This window comes from Bos indicus, chromosome 10 (assembly GCF_029378745.1).
Source record: "Bos indicus isolate NIAB-ARS_2022 breed Sahiwal x Tharparkar chromosome 10, NIAB-ARS_B.indTharparkar_mat_pri_1.0, whole genome shotgun sequence".
Taxonomy (NCBI): Eukaryota; Metazoa; Chordata; class Mammalia; order Artiodactyla; family Bovidae; genus Bos; species Bos indicus.
In genome coordinates, this window is record NC_091769.1 from 47980990 (window position 1) to 48002983 (window position 21994).

Here is a 21994-nt window from a genome sequence, read left to right on the forward strand (position 1 = left end):
CACTACATACTGAATCCTTCTTTTGGTGATGTAATCATATTTCTTTAGCATATTAAATAAGTAAGGATTGTAAGAAGTGAACATTGAAATCGATCTACTTAACTTATTGCTCAAACTTTGGAAAGTCATGGGTAACTAATTGATGAGGTGTCAGGTCACAAAGAGGTTTGTGTCCTTAAAGAGAGATCTAATCTTATCCTGAAAGCGAGGGGGAGTTGTTGAAGATTTTATTAAGCATAGGAATGACATGTTCAGATTTGGGTTTTAGAAAAATCATGTGGAGGGTGGGCTGAGATGGTGTTCACCAGGCATGGAAGACATCATCATGGAAGACGTAAGAACTAAGGCACAGTGATTCGAATGAAGAGGTGAGCAAAGAAACTGTCCAAAGATGGTAGGAGGTGGACTCTTCATGTCTTCTTGTGAAAGGGGTTCCATGGTGAGTCTCAGGTTTCCTGTTTCAGTGAGACCAGTGAAAACCATGTGTGTATATCTTGGTGAGGATCACGCAGTTGGTTTAGTTAATGCAGCTGGTTGAAAAATTCAGTTACCCTTCTGCATTTTTCTCTTCACATAATACTATTTGCCTCTGAATTAATTGATTTAACTTTAGGTTTTGACAGTTGACATGCATGTTAGTTACTTAATTCTAGAACAAGTTGAGCAGAAATCACTGGTTTGAGGTCAGTTAACTGGACGTGTGATTTTGTGTGTGCTCTCTTTTGTATTCCTTAGTTATACAGTTGATATATTCAAATTTTAATTAGTTACTTAAATTTTTTTTTTTTTTTAATGTATTCATTCTTCTCATCTGGGAAAGAATTTACTCTGAATTTTTTTCTGCTTTTTTTTTTTTTAAAGATTTCACCCATAATTCTTAATACCGTGATGACAATAATGGCTGCTATGTCCCCAAAGACAAAAGAAGATGAATCCAAAGATACATCTAAGGAAATGGAAAATCTCTGGGGCATCAAATCTATTAGTGATTGCAACTCTTGGTTTCTTGGTGTTGACATGGGCACAGAATTAACAGAAAGTTTCAGAGACGTTGAAAATCAGTCGATAGAGGAAAATTGTGCTGTTGTTGTCGAGTCAGTTCAAGTTACCTTAGAATGTGGCCTTGGGCATCGAACTGTACCTTTATTATTGGCAGAGTCTAAGTTTTCAGGAAATATTAAAAATTGGACTTCCCTAATGGCTGCTTCTGCTGACATGACATTAGAGGTATGACCACATTAATTATTACCTTCCTGCAGAGGCAACTTCTTAAAAGTACAACTGATGAATTAAGAAGAGAGCTTTTTGTGTGTGCATGATCATAGCAAGTATACATATGAATAGATAATACAGTCTAATATTTAATTTGTTGATGTATAATACTGTTTATTTGGCCATCATTTTTAAAGGGTTCTTTTGCTAAATAATTTGTTTGTGAAGCCAAGAGAGTAGAATAAAATGCACCCTTTTTTATGTATATTCTTTGTGTCTTTAGGTATGTTTTTAAAATGGTTATTGACATATTACATTACTTAGTATTTTTATACTGATTATGGAAATATGTAGTTAAAGTTTAAAGATTCTCATTATAATTCTGTGCCTTTCCAGGTTCATTATTACAATGAGACCCATGCTGTTTGGGAGCCACTGATTGAGAGAGTGGAGGAGAAAAGACCGTGGAATTTAAGCCTTGCTGTAAGGAAATCATAAAATATCATTGTGCACATTAATTTATATATATTCTTTTAAAAGGTTCAGAGATTCTTAAGATGTAGTCCAGGATCCTTGAGACCCTTTTAGAGGATACTGGGATCAAAATTCTTTTCATAATAACATCCAGTCATTGTATATCATTTTCATTCTCATTCTCTCATAAGCAAACAGTGGAATTTCCCAAAGAACATGTAATTTTGCAACAGATTGTATACAGAATTAGAAATGAGAGACCACCTGTCTTCTATTTTTTTTTAACTTTTTATTTTGTATTGGGGTATAGCCAATTAACAATGTTGTGATAATTTCAGGTGAATAGCAAAGGGACTCAGCCATACGCATGCATGTATTCATTCTCCCTCAAACTCCCCTCCCATCCAAGCTGCCACATAACATTGAGTACAGTTCCATGTGGTAGGTACAGTAGGTCCTTGTTGATTATCCATTTTGACTATCCACCTGTCTTCTCCTAAGGTTTGCACTAAAGAGATTTGTAAATGCCCTTCTCACTATGTATTTTTAACAGTTATTTTTCATTAAAATATTATTAACATGTAATTGTTAGTTTTAAATGAATATTTAAAAATTTCTCAGCTTTTAGTTTTTTTAGAATCAATTGACATGAGTGTGAGCAAACTCCAGGAGATAGTGAAGGGCAGGGAAGACTGGTGTACTACAGCCCATGGGGTCACAAAGAGTCAGACATGACTGAGTGACTGAGTAGCAACAACAGCTTTAGTTTCTCATAGAGTACATACCGATAGATAATAATCCACATAAATGAATCTCTTTAGGATTCAATCATTTTAAGACACTGAAAGACTCAAGAACTGCTCTTCTGGCTCATGAATTCTTTATGTTACCTCTTTATGGTACTTCTTGAAAACCCTTCAGAGTCCTAGATACTGAAGTTCGTCTTTCTAGATTAACAGGAACATACTTTTATACCCTTCACAAATGATCCCATCACATCTCTCTGGGGCAGCCTGACTCAAGTGTGAGGCATTGAAATTGGTTCAGCAATTTCTTATTTTAAAGATGAGCAGTCACTTAACCTATGTCCCCGATTTCCTCTCAGTAAAGTAGAAATAATATTTCTGACCTAGCCTTCTTTGGTATAGGTGGGCTAACAAAGTTTGATAAGATATTTGTAATGCCTTTAGAATAAAAGCTATGATGGAGTCTGATGATTGATTGGAAGCTTATTGTATTACTTATTTATAGGTATTACTGGTAAAAAGTAGAAAAAATTCCAGGTGTTACTTCCAGTGCCGATAAGTTTAGATTTCAGTGTCCTCTTAGAGTGTTCAGTAGCATAAAATGAGCAATTAGTCAGATGACTCTAGGTAAATAGCTTTCTGTAGAGAATAGACTGGAGACAACTATCATAACTTCCTTGGAGTGCTTCCATGGCGCAGTTGTAAACATTTCCCTACGTGTGGATTACACACTGAAAGAAAGAATGTTGATCTGTGCTAAGTCAAGGTGAAGCACTGAATATGTTTGAGAATTTTGAGGAGCCTTGATATTAAGTGACAAAGTTAGAAGAATTTAACTCTATCAAGAGTATTTTAATTTTATTATTCATTGGCTGATAAATTTGTTATGTATTTACCCTCATAGGTAAAGAAGAATCCAGTCCAAGATAAAACTTTGATGCCAGGAGATGATTTTATTGCAGTTCCTGAGCCACAGACAGAAATTGATATTTCTTCAGGAGATACAATGAATATAACAATATCCAAAAGCTGTCTTAATGTTTTCAACAATTTAGCAAAAGTATGTTTAATTCTTGGTTGCAGTATGTCAAATGGAATTTAAATTGAAACATGCGTGTTATTTTTGTGTGTCATCCGCATTAGTTTCTAAAAAACATGTAGTCATAATTTAATTTTTTAAAAAAACTTGTAGTTTGCAAATATTTAACTGTGATGTTGTGTTCCTTTTCAGGGTTTTTCAGAGGGCACTGCTTCTACTTTTGACTACTCTTTAAAAGACAGGGCTCCTTTTACAGTAACAAATTCTGTAGGTGTTCCCATTAAGGTGCAGCCCAATCATAATCTCAGAGTGATGGGCTGCCCTGAGAAAAGTGATGTGTGTGATGTTGATGCTGGTCAGATTCTGGAATTGGAATACGCCACTATGGAACCTTCACGTCAAGGGAAACTGTCTATACTCAGCCGTCAAGAGAGCTCCCTCTTCTCTTTGACCTTTGGTATGCTGTATTATTTTATTTTTAAGGGAATCTTTAGAAGTACTGATATCAGCTTATTTTTGGTAAAATATGGAAAAATATTTTGCTGCAGATTTCGAAAGGCTTGAAACAGTTGACAAACTTTTGTTTTCTTTCTCAAAACTTGAGAAAATTAAACTTGATTAATTTAAAAATTACCTTAAAGAGCTAAATTGTCTCTATACGCTTAAATAGTGCAGTATGCCATATGCTTCAGAAAGGACGGGAGTTCACTGAGGAGTGAAAGTAACTACATTCAGATGTCTCAGAATGTTGACAGTAATTATCACCATTTCAGAAAACAAGATGATTTTTATTGTTTTATAGAGTTGGGAAAGTAAGGAACGAACTGGGTCTTGTTTGTTTTAATACATACAAAACCTCCACCTCAAGAGAAATCGTTTTGGGTCAGAAAATGTTGTAACAATAAATAGTTTCCTTTCTTTGTTAGCTCCTGTGTCTTAGACAAGAATTTTGTGTAGTCATCATTTCTAGTCATGAGGAAGGATACGCTTGTTGTTATTTTGAGGTGCTGCTGTTGATTCTGTCTTATAAAAGTTTGTGTAAATTAGTATTTGGAACGCTCTGCCTTAGCACCTCATGGATATACAGAAGTAACCAAAGTCCCAATTGCCAGACCTGGACGGCGGCTGTATAATGTATGGAATCCTAATACCAGTCATTTTGACTCACTCGTGGTACAAATTGACGCAACTGAAGGGAATAAAGTAATTACTGTTCGTTCTCCTCTCCAGGTAATGCATTAAGTGAATTGTATTCCTTTTAGTATATCAAGAAATACTAAACCACTTGGCTGACCATGGGAATATAATAAAACTTCATTTTATTATAGATCATTACTGATTTTCAGAAATAAATAATAGTTTAAATTGGCTGCTGTTTCCTGTCCAACTTACTTTTGTAACATTCTTCATTTTAAATATCTCATAAAATGCTCTTGTTAGTTTAAAGTCGATTATTGTTGTCTCCTGGGTTTGAAATTAATGAAACGTTTTATCTGTTCCTTGGAAGATTCAAAACTGAGGAGTATGGTAGTAATAGCTGGTGGTCAAATAAGATTACATCCCGTTCTCTTTGTATTGCAGTTTTCAAGTATGTGTGAAGGAATATTGGAATGATCTCCCCCCAAAAAATAATTTAGCATGTTAACCTGTATAAATATTTTTTTCACTTTTAAGACTATTAATTTTTCTTTTTCTGTGTGTTATAACAGATTTCAGCATATGATCAGCAAAAGAACATTTCTTCTTACCTAGAAAATTAGGTGAAAATGAAAGGATTTCAAGTTCTGGTCCTTGTTGTCTCTCAGTTTGCTATTAGGTCCTACCTATATTACATTATGGAGAAGGCAATGGCACCCCACTCCAATACTCTTGCCTGAAAAATCCCATGGATGGAGGAGCCTAGTAGGCTGCAGTCCATGGGGTCGCTAAGTCGGACACAACTGAGCGACTTCACTTTCACTTCTCACTTTCATGCATTGGAGAAGGAAATGACAACCCACTCCAGTGTTCTTGCCTGGAGAATCCCAGGGATGGGGGAGCCTGGTGGGCTGCCATCTATGGGGTTGCACAGAGTCAGACATGACTGAAGCGACTTAGCAGCAGCAGCATATTACATTGAAGTTAAGGAAGAACTATACCATGTTTATTTACCTCATTTTTCCTTTGCTATCCTTTTGTGTTTAGTCATATAGTACTTTGAGAAAAGGTTATAATGAAGAAAATATTATGGCTGAAGTCTTCAAAGATTAATACATATTTGAAAGATTATAATGTATACTAAAATTCAGCATGTAATATGTGAACATGTGAATATCGTAATAATTCTTAGCTTCCATTTAACAGCAAGTTTCAGATATATAGCACTTAAATAAATAAAAGTTTTCAATTACCATAAAAATATCTTCCAATTTTGGGCTTGCAGTTTTTTAGATCTAAATGTAATTGTGTGCGGCTCACAGTTTTCTTTTTGAATGTCTACATCTTTTTAAACAACTTGTATGTTTTTTGTCCAACAGATTAAAAACCATTTTTCTATTGCTTTCATCATCTATAAATATGTTAAGAATGTGAAGCTGTTGGAGCGCATTGGAATAGCCAGACCTGAAGAGGAGTTCCATGTTCCTTTAGATTCATATAGGTAGATACTTCCTTGAATATATTAAACTATGAAAGATTCATTATGTATATTTTTAATTCTGTGAATTAGCAACTATATTCTGGGGAAAAAATAAAACATCTGTATTCTACAATAACAATAATTCTTACTATCTAAAGATCTATAAAATCCAATTTTAAGACATATGGAGAAATATATTTAATTATTATTGAATTTGCCAAATGAAACTTTTTCATTTGTGTATTTGATGTTTCAGAATTTTATAAGACTTATTAGATTGTCTTTGTATTTGATATTAACTTTTTTTTTAGTTGTCATTTTTTACAGAGTAGTTTTTCTCAGAAGGTGCCTCCATGAGTCAGCTGTGTGACTTTGGGCAAGTTTCTTAACTTTTCTTAGCTTTGTTTTTCTTATCTATAGAAATAGGGATAAGAGTATTTGTCTTGTAGAGTCATCAAGAAGAGTTAGTTGAATTCTTTTTCTTAAGTTCTCAATAAAAAATTTTTTCCCTCTCTGTTTTTTCCTTTAGATGTCAGTTGTTCATTCAGCCAGCTGGTATCTTAGAGAATCAGTACAAAGAATCCACCACTTATATTTCCTGGAAGGAAGAGCTTCATCGGAGCAAAGAAGTCAGATGCATGCTGCAGTGTCCATCAACAGAAATGAACTTCTTACCTCTCATAGTCAACACAGTTGCTGTGCCTGATGAATTGAGCTATATAAGTGCACAGGGGGAAGACTGGGATCCCGCTTACATCATTCACCTTTACCCTACTGTCACCTTGCGAAATTTTCTCCCATATTCTCTAAGATACTTACTTGAGGTATGTCTTTTGCATTTTTTAAAAATTCTGTTTGCTTTACAATATTGTATTGGTTTCTGCCATACATCAACATGCATCAGCCACAAGTATACATATATGCCCCCTGTTTTGCATTTTGTTTGACTTTTATTATTGCATGGAGTGAATTCTTTTTTTAATGGTATTTTTGTTGAGTATTTATGTGATTTATGTGATTATGTATTTATGTGATTACATCACATACTTGTAATGCATTAATAGTAATAATAATAGCAAAAATTGGCATGGCATCTACTTTGTGCCAGCCACTAGTTCATGTGTTTTACATGCATTATTTAGTCCAAACAATAACTTACCAAAGAAGTTGCTATTATTTGACCCATTTTACACATAAGGAAACTGAGTCACAGCGGGGTTAAGTGCCAGGCTCAGAATCCCGCATCTAATAAATGGTAGAACTGAGATTTGAACCGAAGCAATGTGATTCCTTGTTCTTCACCACTTAACTCTGCTGCATCTGCTATAAATTAATACTTGTATTTATCTCTTTATTATCTAAGTGCAGTTCTCTTAGCTAAAGTACAGGAAAGCACCAGTGAGAAAATACTTCATCTTAATTTATTATGAAGTTAATCTTAAAGTTTTTTAAAGTGATGATTATTTAGTTCAGATTTATTTTAAAGTGATGATTATTTGGTTCAAGATGAACCAAAAAATAATTACTGTCTGTCCTAAGAAGTATTAGGGAACATTTTCTAGAAATGAAGTATAGTATATGCTTTTATTTTATTTTATTTTTTTAAAAGGCTTAAAATGTATTTTAATAAGTTCATGTTGCATTATTCATTTCTCAGAAAAACTTCAAAGGTATTAGGGACAAATCAAACATGGTACACCAATAAAAAATGCACAGCATAACTACCTAAGATAGGCAAAGCTAAGAGCTACCATCTAACATTCAGCATACAGCAACCCTGTTCTCAAGATTGTATAGGCCTATCAAGAAAGCTGTGAATGGCAACATCACAGACACAAAAGGGCCATTTCTGGGTTGTCCTCACCCAAGAAAAAGATGGAGGCAAGTTTAACACAAGATTTTTTAAAGATACACTAAATGAAAATCTCTAAGAGAAAATGTCTTCCTTGGGACATGAAAGGGTAATATATGGGACATAACAGAACCGTATGCATGTTGTCTGTGACCTCTGTGGACATGTGCCTCAATTCCCACCTGGGAGTGATTGGAACAGTGGGGCCAAGGTCACTGGGGGATGTTTGGTTTTTGTGGTATATGTGGCAGGATCTCTGGGGTGAGACAGTGCACTAAGTCGTGTCCGACTCTTGCGACCCCATGGACTGTAGCCTGCCAGGCTCCTCTGTCTATGGGATTCTCCAGGCAAGAATACTGGAGTGGGTTGCCATTTCCTTCTCCATAGTATATGCTTTTAAATTTGTTCATGCCACAACATTTCAAAATACAAAAATCTGAAAAGTGTTTGGAACCTAAATTAATTTTCTTTATGTGACAGGAAGCCACCCTTGACTTGTGGAGACTAAAATTAATTAGATGACCTAGGTAGTATTTATTTAGTAAGCTCTTGCTCAGACAGTAAAGAGTCTGCCTGCAGCACAGCAGACCCAGGTTTGATCCCTGGGTCAGGAAGATCCCTTGGAGAAGGGAATGGCAACCCACTCCAGTATTCTTGCCTGAAAAAAAATCCCACGGGCAGAGGAGCCTGGCAGGCTATAGTCCATGGGGTTGCAAAGAGTTGGACACAACTGAGCTACTTCACTTTCATTTTCAAGTAATATTTATACAAGAGAAGCTGTTGGTAAGGAAGCCTAGTTTATTATATTGCCATTACTCATTTTTAAAGTAGTTCTACCTTAGATAGCTTGTCAGAATAGTTTGACATCACTTTCCTTGTTTTATTTGAATGAGAACCATTAAGTGTAGAATATGAATAAAGGATGAAGCTGAAGCACAGGCTGTTATGTGGCTCGTGTAAGGACATATCTCTTAATGGAAATAGCCAGTGTTCTTGAATCCAGCCTTAGATTCTTGACATGGGTCTGAGTTTTTCTCAAAACTAACAGCCATTGGCCGATGATAGCTGAATGACAACTTCTGCCTTTGGCTATATTAGTGTTTTCTTTTTAGTCCTTAGTAATTGTTGGATATTCATAATATGTAAAGATGGTACCTTGAAGACTTCTCAGTTAATGTGAATCTGGTAGGTAATTTAGTATTTGTATAAGATGGGGAAGTTATTTCAGAGATTTTTTTTAAATTGGTAAGCAAATTTAGTTTTTGTTTGTTTTTAGGGAACAGCAGAAACTCATGAGCTGACCGAAGGCAGTACAGCCAATGTTCTACATTCGCGAATCAGTGGAGAAATAATGGAATTAGTTCTGGTGAAATATCAGGGCAAAAACTGGAATGGACATTTCCGTATATGCAGTACACTTCCCGAATTCTTCCTTGTGTGTTTTTCTTCTGACTCCGAAGAAACGTTGACAGTTGACCTGTCAATACATGTCAAGCGAATTGGCAGCCAGATGGAGCTCTCCATTTTCAGTCCCTACTGGCTAATCAACAAGACTTCTCGGGTTCTCCAGTATCGTGCAGAAGATACGCATGTGAAACATCCAGCTGATTTTAGGGATATTGTTTTATTCTCTTTCAAGAAGAAGAACATTTTTAGTAAAAATAAGGTACGTTTTTATCAATAAAACAAATTGTTCAGTGTCACTGGTATGCATTAGATCCAAGACTACTTTTAAGGAATACATGATTAAGTGGGGTATGAGGAACTAACAACAATAGTGTCCCAAGGCTGAGGTGTCTTTTTCTCCAGTGCCCCTAGAATTACTTCTGTTCTTGACATAGTGTCGAGTGGAAAGCTTGACTTTATGTAGGTTACCGGTGATGCAATGGCATTTCAAAAGAGAGAGCAGTTGAATTTGGTTTATTTTAACTGAGCCTCATATGTATGAAGGATTAAGGCGGGCCTTCAAGAGAAAAACAAAGCCTAAGGCCTGATCTGATCCTTTTTGCTCTGGTTGCTTCTTTCCTGTGCAAACTCACATCGTGATATTGCTTTTGTGTAGCTGCACCTGCTTAGAATGTCTTTTGCCCTATGCTTTCCCTGCCTGCTTCTTGTTTTCTCATTATCGCTGTTCATGCTTTGACATGCTGCTCCAGCCTGACATGTGTGAAAGATTTTCTGATCATCTAAAGCAGAGCTAGATATCCCATGCATGTTCTGTTAGAGCAGTGCTTCTCAGTCTCAATCTCAGTGTGTAACAGAGTCACCTAGAGGGCTTTGAAAACAGACTGCTGAGCCAGGCCCCCATAGTGCAGTTCAGTAGGTCTGAGTAGGGCCTGAGACCATACTTTGAGAACCTCTCTCATAAAGTGTTGATTAATGCTTGATATTGTACCTGTTTATGTGTCTGACCTTTGGTTGTACTCAGGTTTTTATCATCTGCTGGGTAGATGGAGGTTAATACAGGAGCAGAATTAGATCTCTTCTGTAAAACTTTACCTTTTCCCATAGCCATAAGTAAGCTTTTTATCCTGTCAGTTTGATAGGATTTTATCCCTCTTATGTGGCTGTTATCACATTGTCTTGCATTATAATTATTAGTGTGTATTTCCTGTCTCTGTTTAGTTGGAAACTTATTGAGGACAGGTATTGTGTCTTCCATTCTGCTTATCAAAACACTTTTCATTGTCTGCTGAATAATAAAAGCATAAATTTCCTGTGTGTGCTAAAAGTTTAAGAATTCATTAGCTCTGTATAAAAAACCTAACACTGGAAAATATCACTTTACATTGTAATTCCTTCCTAAGTAACAGAAGGTCTCATTGGTACACATCTTTAAATTCATCATACTCATCACAGAGGTGAATGCAAAGGGAACTTTAGAGCTCTGCTTTTATTGTATTGTCTCCTAGAGTTCCTGTGGTTCTCTTACCCATTTGCAGCATGCCTTTGATAATACTTTTCTTTGTCTCATGTTATTAAATAAATTTCAGGTGGTCTAGCACCTATCCATCAAATAAAATTAGTACAGTGTTTTAGATTTCTTATATAATTGTCTGTGTTCTCTGGTGTAGGTACAGTTAAAAATTTCAACTAGTTCGTGGTCCAATGGTTTTTCATTGGATACAGTGGGAAGTTACGGATGTGTGAAGTGTCCCGCCAACAACATGGAATACCTGGTAGGTTTTGCTTGCTTATTTACCTCTGATTTCATTCACATTTTCTTCACTAAATAAGCTGGAAATCCTCAGGGGTATAGAAATGTGAATTCAGGGTATTACATGGAGGATGTCTACTATTACATTGTGTCTGTCTACTTAATTTCTAGTACAGTTAGTAGCAAAGCAAAGCCTAAATTTGTCAAAGTTTAAGACAGTGATTTGAATACATTTAAGGAAGGAATTTGGTAAATATTCAGAATTACTAGAATCCACATCCATACCACTCCCTGCCAAAAAGCCTTAAATCTTAAATTTCACTGCAACAATTTGAATAATCTGATACTAGTTCACTTGTTTTATTACTTCTTTAAAATTTTTATTTCATTTTATTGATAGCAGAGAGAATAAAGCAGCAAAGGAAACTGTACACTGATTTTAAAACAATTTATTTTGGAATGTGTAAAAGTAAAGGATTTTTAAAAATTAAGTTTGTTATTACAAGTCATCATTTGTTAAATTACTGATTGATATTTCTTGAATTGGTTTCTGCTGGTCCCAGACTAAGGAACTGAAATTTTTCTTCTTAGTGAGAAGATAGTCATGGAATATGGTTCTTTTTAGTTACTTTATTTTTTTAAGAAATCCTATTTTAAAATACTTGAAGAAGACTGTGAGTGAATAGCTGTGTGTGTTTCAAGGTGTGTAGAGTGGTGGGAAATGATAAACTTGTTTGTTTCCTTTCCACAGGTTGGTGTCAGCATCAAAATGAGCACTTTTAATCTTACACGAATAGTTACTTTGACTCCCTTTTATACCATTGAGAACAAGTCATCATTAGAACTAGAAGTTGGTGAAATTGCATCTGATGGCTCACTGCCAACTAGTAAATGGAACTATATTGCTTCTTCAGAGGTAATAATTTTCCTTTGATATAATTGGCTCCTAAAATGTACAAGTAAATATCGACATGTAAATAAGAATTATATATCTCTCTGTCATAATCACTTTGCTACCATATTTGTGTGTTAAACTATGACAGCCAGCTTAGAAAGACTTCCCTTTCATACTATAAGCATATGTTAAAAAGAAGAAAGAATTGTTGATAATATTTATCACTAGTCTAGACTGTTAACACTCATTTTATGGTTCTTCCTATGTGTATAAATGTGGATATGTACTGTAAAATGTACATATAAATAATGTACTATTCTGTCAGTAGTCAAGATAATGTCTTTATATTCAAGAAGCATCCAATCTTGGAAGGCTTAAGACTCTCTTAATACATAGAAGAAGATAATATATGGCAAGCTACTGGAGGCAGGTTACCTGGTCTTGTACTCCCACCTCTTAAAGAATTTTCCACAGTTTGTTGTGATCCGCAGAGACAAAGGCTTTGGCATAGTCAATGAAGCAGAAGTAGATGTTTTTCTGGAACTCTCTTGCTTTTTTGATGATCCAGCGGATGTTGGCAATTTGATCTCTGGTTCCTATGCCTTTTCTAAATCAACCTTGAACGTCTGGAAGTTCATGGTTCATGTACTGTTGAAGCTTGGCTTGGAGAATTTTTAGCATTACTTTGCTAGCGTGTGAGATGAGTGCAATTGTATGGTAGTTTGAACATTCTTTGGCATGGCCTTTCTTTGGGGTTGGAATGAAAACTGACCTATTACAGTCCTGTGGCCCCTGCTGAGTTTTCCAAATTTGCTGGCATATTGAGTGCAAGCACTTTCACAGCATCATCTTTTAGGATTTGAAATAGCTCAACTAGAATTCCATCACCTCCGCTAGCTTTGTTCCTAGTGATGCTTCCTAAGGCCCACTTGACGAAGCAACAGTTATAACCGGACATGGAACTACAGAGTGTTTCCAGATTGGGAAAGGAGTGCACCAAGGCTGTATATTGTCACCCTGCTCATTTAACTTATTTGCAGAGTACATCATGAAAAACGCTGGGCTGGAAGAAGCACAAGCTGGAATCAAGATTGCCAGGAAAAATATCAGTATCCTCAGATACACAGATGATACCACCCTTATGGCAAAAAGCGAAGAAAAACTAAAGAGCCTCTTGATGAAAGTGAAAGAGGAGAGTGAAAAAGTTGGCTTAAAACTCAGCATTCTAAAAACTAAGATCATGGCATCTGGTCCAATCACTTCATGGCAAATAGATGGGGAAACAATGGAAACAGTGACAAACTTTATTTTTGGGGGGTACAGAGTCACTGCAGATGGTTACTGCAGCCATGAAATTAAGACGCTTGCTCCTTGGAGGAAAAGCTGTGACCAACCTAGACACCATATTAAAAAGCAGAGACATTACTTTGCTAACAAAGGTTGATCTAGTCAAAGCTATGGTTTTCCACTAGTCGTGTATAGATGTGAGTTGGACTGTAAAGGAAGCTGAATGCCGAAGAATTGATGCTTTTGAACTGTGGAGTTGGAGAAGACTCTTGAGAGTCCCTTGGACTGCAAGGAAATCCAACCAGTCAGTCCTAAAGGAAATCAGTCCTGAATATTCATTGGAAGGACTGATGCTGAAGCTGAAGCTCCAATACTTTGGCTACCTGATGTGAAGAATTGACTCATTGGAAAAGACCCTGATGCTGGGAACTATTGAAGACAGGAGGTGTAGGGGACGACAGAGGATGAGATGATTGGATAGCATCACCAGCTCAATGGACATGAGTTGAGCAAGCTGCAGGAGTTGGTGATGGACAGGGAAGCCTGGTGTTCTGCAGTCCATGGAGTCTACAAAGAGTCTAACACAATTGAACGACTGAACTGAACTGACTGATAGGTGGTTATAGGATCTCTGAATAGATGAACTGGAAGTTTCCTTGGAAAAAATCCCCAAAATTCAACCACCTTACTTTACAGAGAAGGAAATTGAATCTGTTTTTTTTTTTTAGGTCAGTAAGGTTATTGGAGATTGAGATCATTGTGGCCTAGATCAAAAGAAAATGTTTCATAGAAGGGCTGGTATTTGAACAAAACTTTGCAGACTCAACAAGAGGTGAAGTGAAGAGAATAAGGAAAGTGGGGGAGGGGGCAGGTGCACCAACAAGCATTACTGCTTGAATTTGCCTGAGTTTTCAACCAAACCAGCTGACTTAAGGATAGGACTGTTTTTCTGTACATCTAAAAAGAATTCTAAAATTATCTTTAAAATTGCTTGGCAAAAAGTTTAAGAGGAGGGACTCCACTTACAATACAAAGTTAGACCTCTAAGAGGCATGGGCTTTCCAAGGCACTTAGAATGATCTCCATAGACTTGGCAGCAAATACGTGTTCCTTATCTTTTTATCTTTGATGTGAGTTTGATAGTAGTAGTATTCTTTTCCGAAATAGCTTTTACCCAGTATTCTGTCATGGGTGAGGAACTTTTGTTTTATGAACTAAAATCTCAGTTTTACAGATAGGAAACTGAGGCTCAAAAAGGTCAAGATTAAGATCAAACAGCTATAGGGGGATAGTGTCAGGAGTGCCAGCAAGGTCCTCTGCCTTCAGTTGCCTTGTGGTTTATCTAGGACAAGATACTCTGAAAGAATTCATAGTACAATTCATAAAAGCAAATATTAAGATTATAATTTTTAAATATTTAAGATATTTGAGATGTTCTTAATAGCACTTCAGTTCCTCATATTGTAATTATTCTGTAAGTATGAGAAGACTAATACATCTATTCTTCTGATGGAGTTTCTTAGGCTTCATAAATAATCATTATATTGTCAATAATCTCAATATGAAATGTAAAGGAGCTATTTTAAGAAACAGTGATAATTGAGTTATGATCTGAATTAGAATTTAAAACTTTATTAGCCACTGTTTTACTTACCATAGTATTAAGACTGATATTTGACTTCCATATTTTCAGAACCTTCCATTTTGGCCTGAGAAATTTTCAGGCAAACTTTGTGTGAGAGTGGTGAGCTGTGAGGGATCATCCAGGCCATTCTTTTATAACCAACAGGATAATGGCACTTTATTGAGCTTGGAAGATCTGGTATGTTTTCCTGTTTTTAAAATAAAATATTTTTGATTTTTAAAGTTTGCTTTACAATATTTTATTAAGACGTGCTGTAAAATATCCTGATAATTAATTGAAGGTATGCTAACTCTAACAATATATAATGCTGTACATATGTTTGTAAGAGATCAGAGCCAATGTGATTTTCTGTAGGAATTTAAGAAAACAGACTTTTTAATATCTATATGAATGATTGAAATTCTAAATGTAACGTGCAGTTTAAACCAATGCTTCAGACATACTCCTTTTTTCTGCAATAGAATGGGGGTATCTTGGTGGATGTAGATACTGCTCCACATTCAACTGTCATCAGCTTTTCTGACTACCATGAGGGATGTGCACCTGCCCTAATAATAAACCACACACCATGGAACATCCTCACATATAAACAGAGGTATGAAATAAAAAGGGTTCTTAGAAAATATGATTTGTTTTCGATGGTTTAGTTGCTAAGTTGTGTTCAACTCTTGGAACCCCATGGACTGTAGCCTGCCAGCTCCTCTGTCCTTGGGATTTCTGAGACAAGAATACTTGAGTGGGTAGCCATTTCTTTCTGTAGGGGATCTTCCTGACTCAGCGATCAAACCTGGGTCTTGTGTGTCTCCTGCATTGGCAGGCAGATTCTTTACCAGCTGAGCCACCAGGGAAGCCCACTGGTCCACAGTTCCTTCTAGGAAATACTTGGATCTAAATGTGTTTCACCTTCCATGTGTTTTCAGATTTTAGAAAGGTAATAGGGATGCGTATTGCTAATAGCCCTAGCAAGTTCTGAAGCAGTATTCTGTAACCAACACATTAGTATTCCTGCAGCAAAACATGTAAACATTTATAATAAGTGAGATAAATGAAAGTATTAATAGTTTCCCATCAGTTCAGATAAGTTTTGCTGCCACATGAGTTTGGACACCAAACTTAAGAGAAGAATATTTGGAATTTTGAAGCTTTTTATATTTCAGAATTGGATACAAGGAACTGTGAACTTGTTTAAGCAGTACCGTTCTTTTGTGGTCTCGTGATGCTCAGTGAACTTCTCTCTATAAATCGTATTTTTTTGGTTGGATAGTAGAATATTAAACAGGAGGGTAGAGGGCTGAAGACAGATTTAAGTGGAAGATTAAATAGTGATATTGAATGTATTGTAGTACAGACTGACAGGAATTTTGTTGTCCTTGTGTGTGCTGTTGTTTAGCTTGGGTGATGCCATTAAACAGGGGGCTTTAGATTCTTAAAATATGTAATAATATATTTGCAAAGAATTATTATTATAAATCTTCAGGGCATTATTTTTATGTATGTATATATAATATAAAATAATAATACCCATTATATATATGTATACACACACACATGCATATAAATATATAAAAAATAATGCCTTGCTGGGACTTCCCTGGTCATCCAGAGGTTAAGAGTCTGCCTGCCTATGCAGGAGACATGGGTTCGATCCCTGGTCTGGAAAGATCCCTCATGCCTCAGAGCAACAGAGCCCATGTTCCGCAACTGGTGAGACCACGGGCCACCACTACTGAAGCCCAAGCGCTCTAGAGCCTGAACTCCACAACAAGAGAAGCCACCACAATAAGGCCGCATGCTACAGCAGAGTATCCGCTGCTGCTGCTGCTGCTGCTAAGTCGCTTCAGTCGTGTCTGACTCTGTGCGACCCCATAGATGGCAGCCCACCAGGCTCCCCCGTCCCTGGGATTCTCCAGGCAAGAACACTGGAGCGGGTTGCCATTTCCTTCTCCAATGCATGAAAGTGAAAATTGAAAGTGAAGTCACTCAGTCGTGTCCAGCTCTTCGCGACCCCATGGACTGCAGCCCACCAGGCCCCTCCGTCCACGGGATCCTCCAGGCAAGAGCACTGGAGTGGGGTGCCATGGCCTTCTCCTGAGTATCCGCTACTCACTGCAACTGGAGAAAGCCCTCAGACAGCAGTGAAGACCCAGCACGGCCAAAGATAGATAAATAAATTTTTAAAAATTAATGCTTTCCGGATCTAACGTATTCTTAACTCTCATGGCTTGAATCTGCTGAGAGATTTGAAAGTATAGATTAAACCCTAAATGGGTTACTTTTTGTTTTATTTTAGTTCTCTGCAAAGTTTCTTGTGTTATCTAGACCAGTACTCCTTAAACTTAAATATCAGTATTAAGAACACCTAGAAATCCTGTAAAAATGCAGGTTCTGAGTTAGTTGGTTTTAGGTGGGCCCCAGAATATTGCACTTTCCAGCAAGGCTCGAGGTGATGCTAGTGCTGCTGGCCCAGAGACCACACTTGGAGTAGCAGTGGAACAGACCTGTTGTTTTCTCTTCTGAGACTCTTACTTCTTATGCATTGCTTTTGATTAAAATCTCAAATTTGAGTACCAAGTACAGTTCTCTGCTCCTAAAACGTTTACTATTCACAACCTTTTCTGTAGATGAATTCTGAGGTACCAGTCTGTTTCCCTTCATGAATTTTGTTAGTGCCATCTTACCTGGATCAGTTCAGAATATACTGCAGCTTCAGAAAGAGCAATATTCTTTTCCCTCAAGCCTCAAAATCATTAGTTATTTGGACATTTTAGGGTACTCATTTTTAGGCACAGTTGTGTTTTATTAACAAAGGCAGTTTTATACCATGTTTGTGCCAGTCCCCTCCTCGATAAACCACAGGTCTACGTTTCTCAAGGCCAGGGTGTTTTAACCTTCCCTCTGTCGCTTGTGTTTCAGCGGGTCAAAGGAAGAAATGGTATTGCTGCCAAGACAAGTTCGACTCTTTGCCTGGGAAGATCCCACTGGTACCAGAAAGCTTAAATGGAGTTATGCAGAAAATGTTGGGGAACATGATCTGTTAAAGGTATCATCTGATGTGAATGGGTATCATATGAAGTGTGCTGTGCTTAGTCGCTCAGTCGTGTTCGACTCTTTGCGACCCTATTGACTGTAACCTGCCAGGCTCCTCTGTCCATGGGGATTCTCCAGGGAAGAAGACTGTAGTGGGTTGCCATGCCTTCCTCCAGGGGATCTTCCCAACCCAGGGATCGAACCCAGGCCTCCTGCAGTGTAGCAGATTCTTTATCGTTTGAGCCACCAGGAAAGTGCCTGATAACAAAGGAAGTAGACAAGTTAGCTTCACACTGTCAGCTTTTTCTTTATTGAACTAAAAATGAATTGCAAGTATTTTCAAAATAAGTTGCTTTGGGGCTTTAGTTGGTAAATAGTTCACACCAATATTTTGTCCTAGATCAGTCAAAATACTTTATTTGCGTCTGTTTCAGCTTGCCTAAGACCAGTACTTTTTTATTTACTTTTTTTTATAAGGAAGGAGTTTTGAGGCTAAGTAAAAAACAGGTTTATTTTGTATACCACTGTTAGCTGTAAGATTTTTTAAGGCAAGGTTTCCCTATCAAAGCCATATGGTTTTTTAATTAAAGGAGTATGACAGTAGTAAATTATCCATATAAGAAATATAATTAATTACTTATGGAAATACTATTTAGGTAGCTAAATTAATTAAACATGTTATTTCCTAGACACTTAGACTTTGAGAAGGGCTTAAGAATTCATCTGCCAGGAACTTCCCTGGTGGTCTAGTGGCTAAGACTCCATGGTCTCAATGCAGGGTGCTCGGGTTTGATCCCTGGTCAGAGAACTAGATCCCACATGCTACAGTAAGAGTTCACATGCCTTAACTAAAGATCTCGCATGCCACAACAAAGATTGAGATCTCACATGCCACAACTAAGAACCAGTGGAGCCAAATAAATAAATACTTATAAAAGTAAAAGAATTCATCTGCCACCCTCCCTCCAATATAGACACTGGTCCTCCGCGAGTGGTACCTAGTTTCTGTAGGATTATATTCTATGCTGAAAAGTTCTTACAGTGTCATATTCCACTGTCTGATAATGCCAGTTGTCATAAAAGCTTTCTTGGTTATTTAAAATAGTAATTGGCCAAGAGTGACTGAATTACCCTCTCCTATATTCTCTCTGAAATACCCATAAAAGAGAGAGACTTTTGAAAAATCAGACTGATGGTTATGAGATTCTTGGAGTGATTTTTGCCATGAAAATTTGATGGAGCTCTGTTGCCTGCTTTACTTTTTACAACAGAGAAACCCTCAAGTGGTAAGTGGTAGAGAGGAGCTTAAGTTCCCTGTTACAATGAGGTCTCTGGCTCAGAGACATGCTAGCTTGACCAGGGATCCCTGTACTATGCTGGTGTTATTTTCTTTCTCCTCACATTTCATGCTCCTCGGCAACCACAACTCCCATAAGGCAGTACACAGATACTGGAGAAAGAACGGTATCGCCATCCTGAAAGACTATGTCAAGGTCTATAAATTCAGGCAAAATCATAAAGAATCCTGGCAGTAGTGTATTCACAGGCTTGTGGTTTTAAATGTTTCTGTTCTATTCGGTGTTAGAAAACCAGACAGTAAGAAATAGATTATTGTGCCTTAGTCAACTGGTGATCTGCCAGGTTATGAAAATTAAGCTAGAAACAAGACAGTTAGCCATTTCCTGGCTGATCTGAGAAGGGAATTCTTCTGAGGCTCAGGTGTACATGAAAAGGGAATTCAAAGAAAATCCACACAGTACTGTAAAGCACTTTCCTCATTCAATTCAGTTCAGTTCAGTCGCTCAGTCGTGTCCAACTCTTTGCGACCCCATGAATCGCAGCACGCCAGGCCGCCCTGTCCATCACCAACTCCCGGAGTTTTCTCAAACTCATGTCCATTGAGTTGGTGATGCCATCCAGCCATCTCATTCTCTGTCATCCCCTTCTCCTCCTGCCCCCAATCCCTCCCAGCATCAGGGTCTTTTCCAGTGAGTCAGCTTTTTGCATGAGGTGGCCAGAGGATTGGAGTTTCACCTTCAGCATCAGTCCTTCCAATGAACACCCAGGACTGGTCTCCTTTAGGATGGACTCCTTGCAGTCCAAGGGACTCTCAAGAGTCTTCTCCAACACCACAGTTCAAAAGCATCAATTTTTCGGTGCTCAGCTTTCTTCACAGTCCAACTCTCACATCCATACATGACCATGGGAAAAACCGTAGCCTTGACTAGACAGACCTTTGTTGGCAAAGTAATGTCTCTGCTTTTTAATATGCTGTCTAGGTTGGTCATAACTTTCCTTTCAAGGAGTAAGCGTCTTTTAATTTCATGGCTGCAACCACCATCTGGAGTGATTTTGGAGCTCAAAAAAATAGTCTGTCACTGTTTCCAGTGTTTCCCCATCTATTTCCCATGAAGTGATGGCACCAGATGCCATGATCTTAGTTTTCTGAATGTTGAGCTTTAAGCCAGCTTTTTCACTCTCCACTTTCACTTTCAACAAGAGGCTTTTTAGTTCCTCTTCACTTTCTGCCATAAGGGTGGTGTCATCTGCATATCTGAGGTTATTGATATTTCTCCTGGCAATCTTGATTCCAGCTTGTGCTTCCTGCAGCCCAGTGTTTCTCATGATGTACTCTGCATATAAGTTAAATAAGCAGGGTGACAATATACAGCCTCCTTTTCCTATTTGGAACCAGTCTGTTGTTCCATGTCCAGTTCTAGCTGTTGCTTCCTGACCTGCATATAGGTTTCTTAAGAGGCAGGTCAGGTGGTCTGGTATTCCCATCTCTTTCAGAATTTTCCACAGTTTTGTGATCCACATAGTCAAAGGCTTTGGCATAGTCAATAAAGCAGAAATAGATGTTTTTCTGGAACTCTTGCTTTTTCAGTGATCCAGCGGATGTTTAAGTGTGAATAAACAGGAAAAAAACAAACATGGGGTTTACGAAAAAATAGTTCAGGAGAAAACTGTAGCCTGATCCTAAAGATTCAGAAGCTGATCACACTTCTGAAAATTTTTTTTTACCACAGAAGGACCAGAGAAAATTTTCAGCATGTTTGCCTGAGATTCCCAAAGTTATAAACATATGACAACTGTGATAGGAGAAAGTTGGTGAAACAAAAGACAAAGACAACAAAATAAAATGAAAGGGAGAGCAAGGAAATAGTATGTTATGAACAGAATATATTAACAGCATTTAATCCTAAATTTTAATTACAGAAATATAGATCAAAGATGACTTTTTTTAAAAAGGATACCAATTAATAGAAGCAAAGTGAGTAATAAAAGAATTCTAAAACAATTGAGAAAATGAAAATAAAGAAAAATTTGCTCTTACAGTAAAAGAAGGAAGCCTAAGGAAGTATATAGTAAGTGGCAAATGTCAGTACATTTTGTTGAATATATCATATGTTAATGCTTATTATATAGTATCATAAATTCTTATGTTTATAACTTAGAACTGCTGGTTAGAATTCAAAACCAGATCTTCTTGACTTCATAGTCCCTGGACTTTTCCCACTAAACCGTGCTTCCCATCAAGTATGTCAGTAAATGAAAATGGTTTAAATTCTCCTATTAAAAGATCACATTCAGATTAAGTTAAAAAGTAGTTTCTAACAGATGCTATTTACATGAGATCTGCTTTAACTGCACAGAAAGTTAAAAGCATGAAGAAATGATAAAGATTTAACAAGTAAACAAAAGTAAAAAAACAATTTATGATTCAAAGCAAAAATCATTAAATAGAATATGATAATGTGACAAAGAAGTCATGATAGCCATAAACCTTCATGCAGTGAATAATATTGCATCAAAATGTGTAACTGAAAATGTTGGAAGTCAACTGAAACATTGTTGCCTGGGGATATTTTAAAATATACCTTATTTAATTTTTAACAGATCCAATAGATTGAAAACGAATGGAGAGCATTTGAATAATAACTAAGATTGAACCAGGAAGCATATCAAATTTTGTAGTTTACAAGGAGAAAATTCACCTTCTTTAGTAGGTATCTCTGAAACATTTATAAAATTTAATCATG

The 21994-nt window shown here is 36.9% G+C and overlaps 1 protein-coding gene across 5 annotated transcripts in view; it reads left to right on the forward strand.

Moving 5' to 3' along the window:
* VPS13C (vacuolar protein sorting 13 homolog C) overlaps positions 1–21994 on the forward strand; it is a 181463-nt gene that overhangs the window by 127137 nt on the left and 32332 nt on the right. For 4 of the 5 annotated variants that reach the window (XM_070797480.1, XM_070797481.1, XM_070797479.1 and 1 more), the window contains 13 exons: positions 862–1227; positions 1609–1695; positions 3337–3492; positions 3664–3928; positions 4541–4701; positions 5988–6109; positions 6618–6912; positions 9217–9606; positions 11015–11119; positions 11849–12013; positions 14973–15101; positions 15386–15519; positions 17838–17964. In XM_070797480.1, coding sequence (XP_070653581.1) covers positions 862–1227; positions 1609–1695; positions 3337–3492; positions 3664–3928; positions 4541–4701; positions 5988–6109; positions 6618–6912; positions 9217–9606; positions 11015–11119; positions 11849–12013; positions 14973–15101; positions 15386–15519; positions 17838–17964 — 2502 coding nt within the window. Of the gene's footprint in view, positions 1–861; positions 1228–1608; positions 1696–3336; positions 3493–3663; positions 3929–4540; positions 4702–5987; positions 6110–6617; positions 6913–9216; positions 9607–11014; positions 11120–11848; positions 12014–14972; positions 15102–15385; positions 15520–17837; positions 17965–21851; positions 21958–21994 lie in introns of all 5 variants that reach the window. The other variant, XR_011568837.1, reaches the window with a different exon arrangement.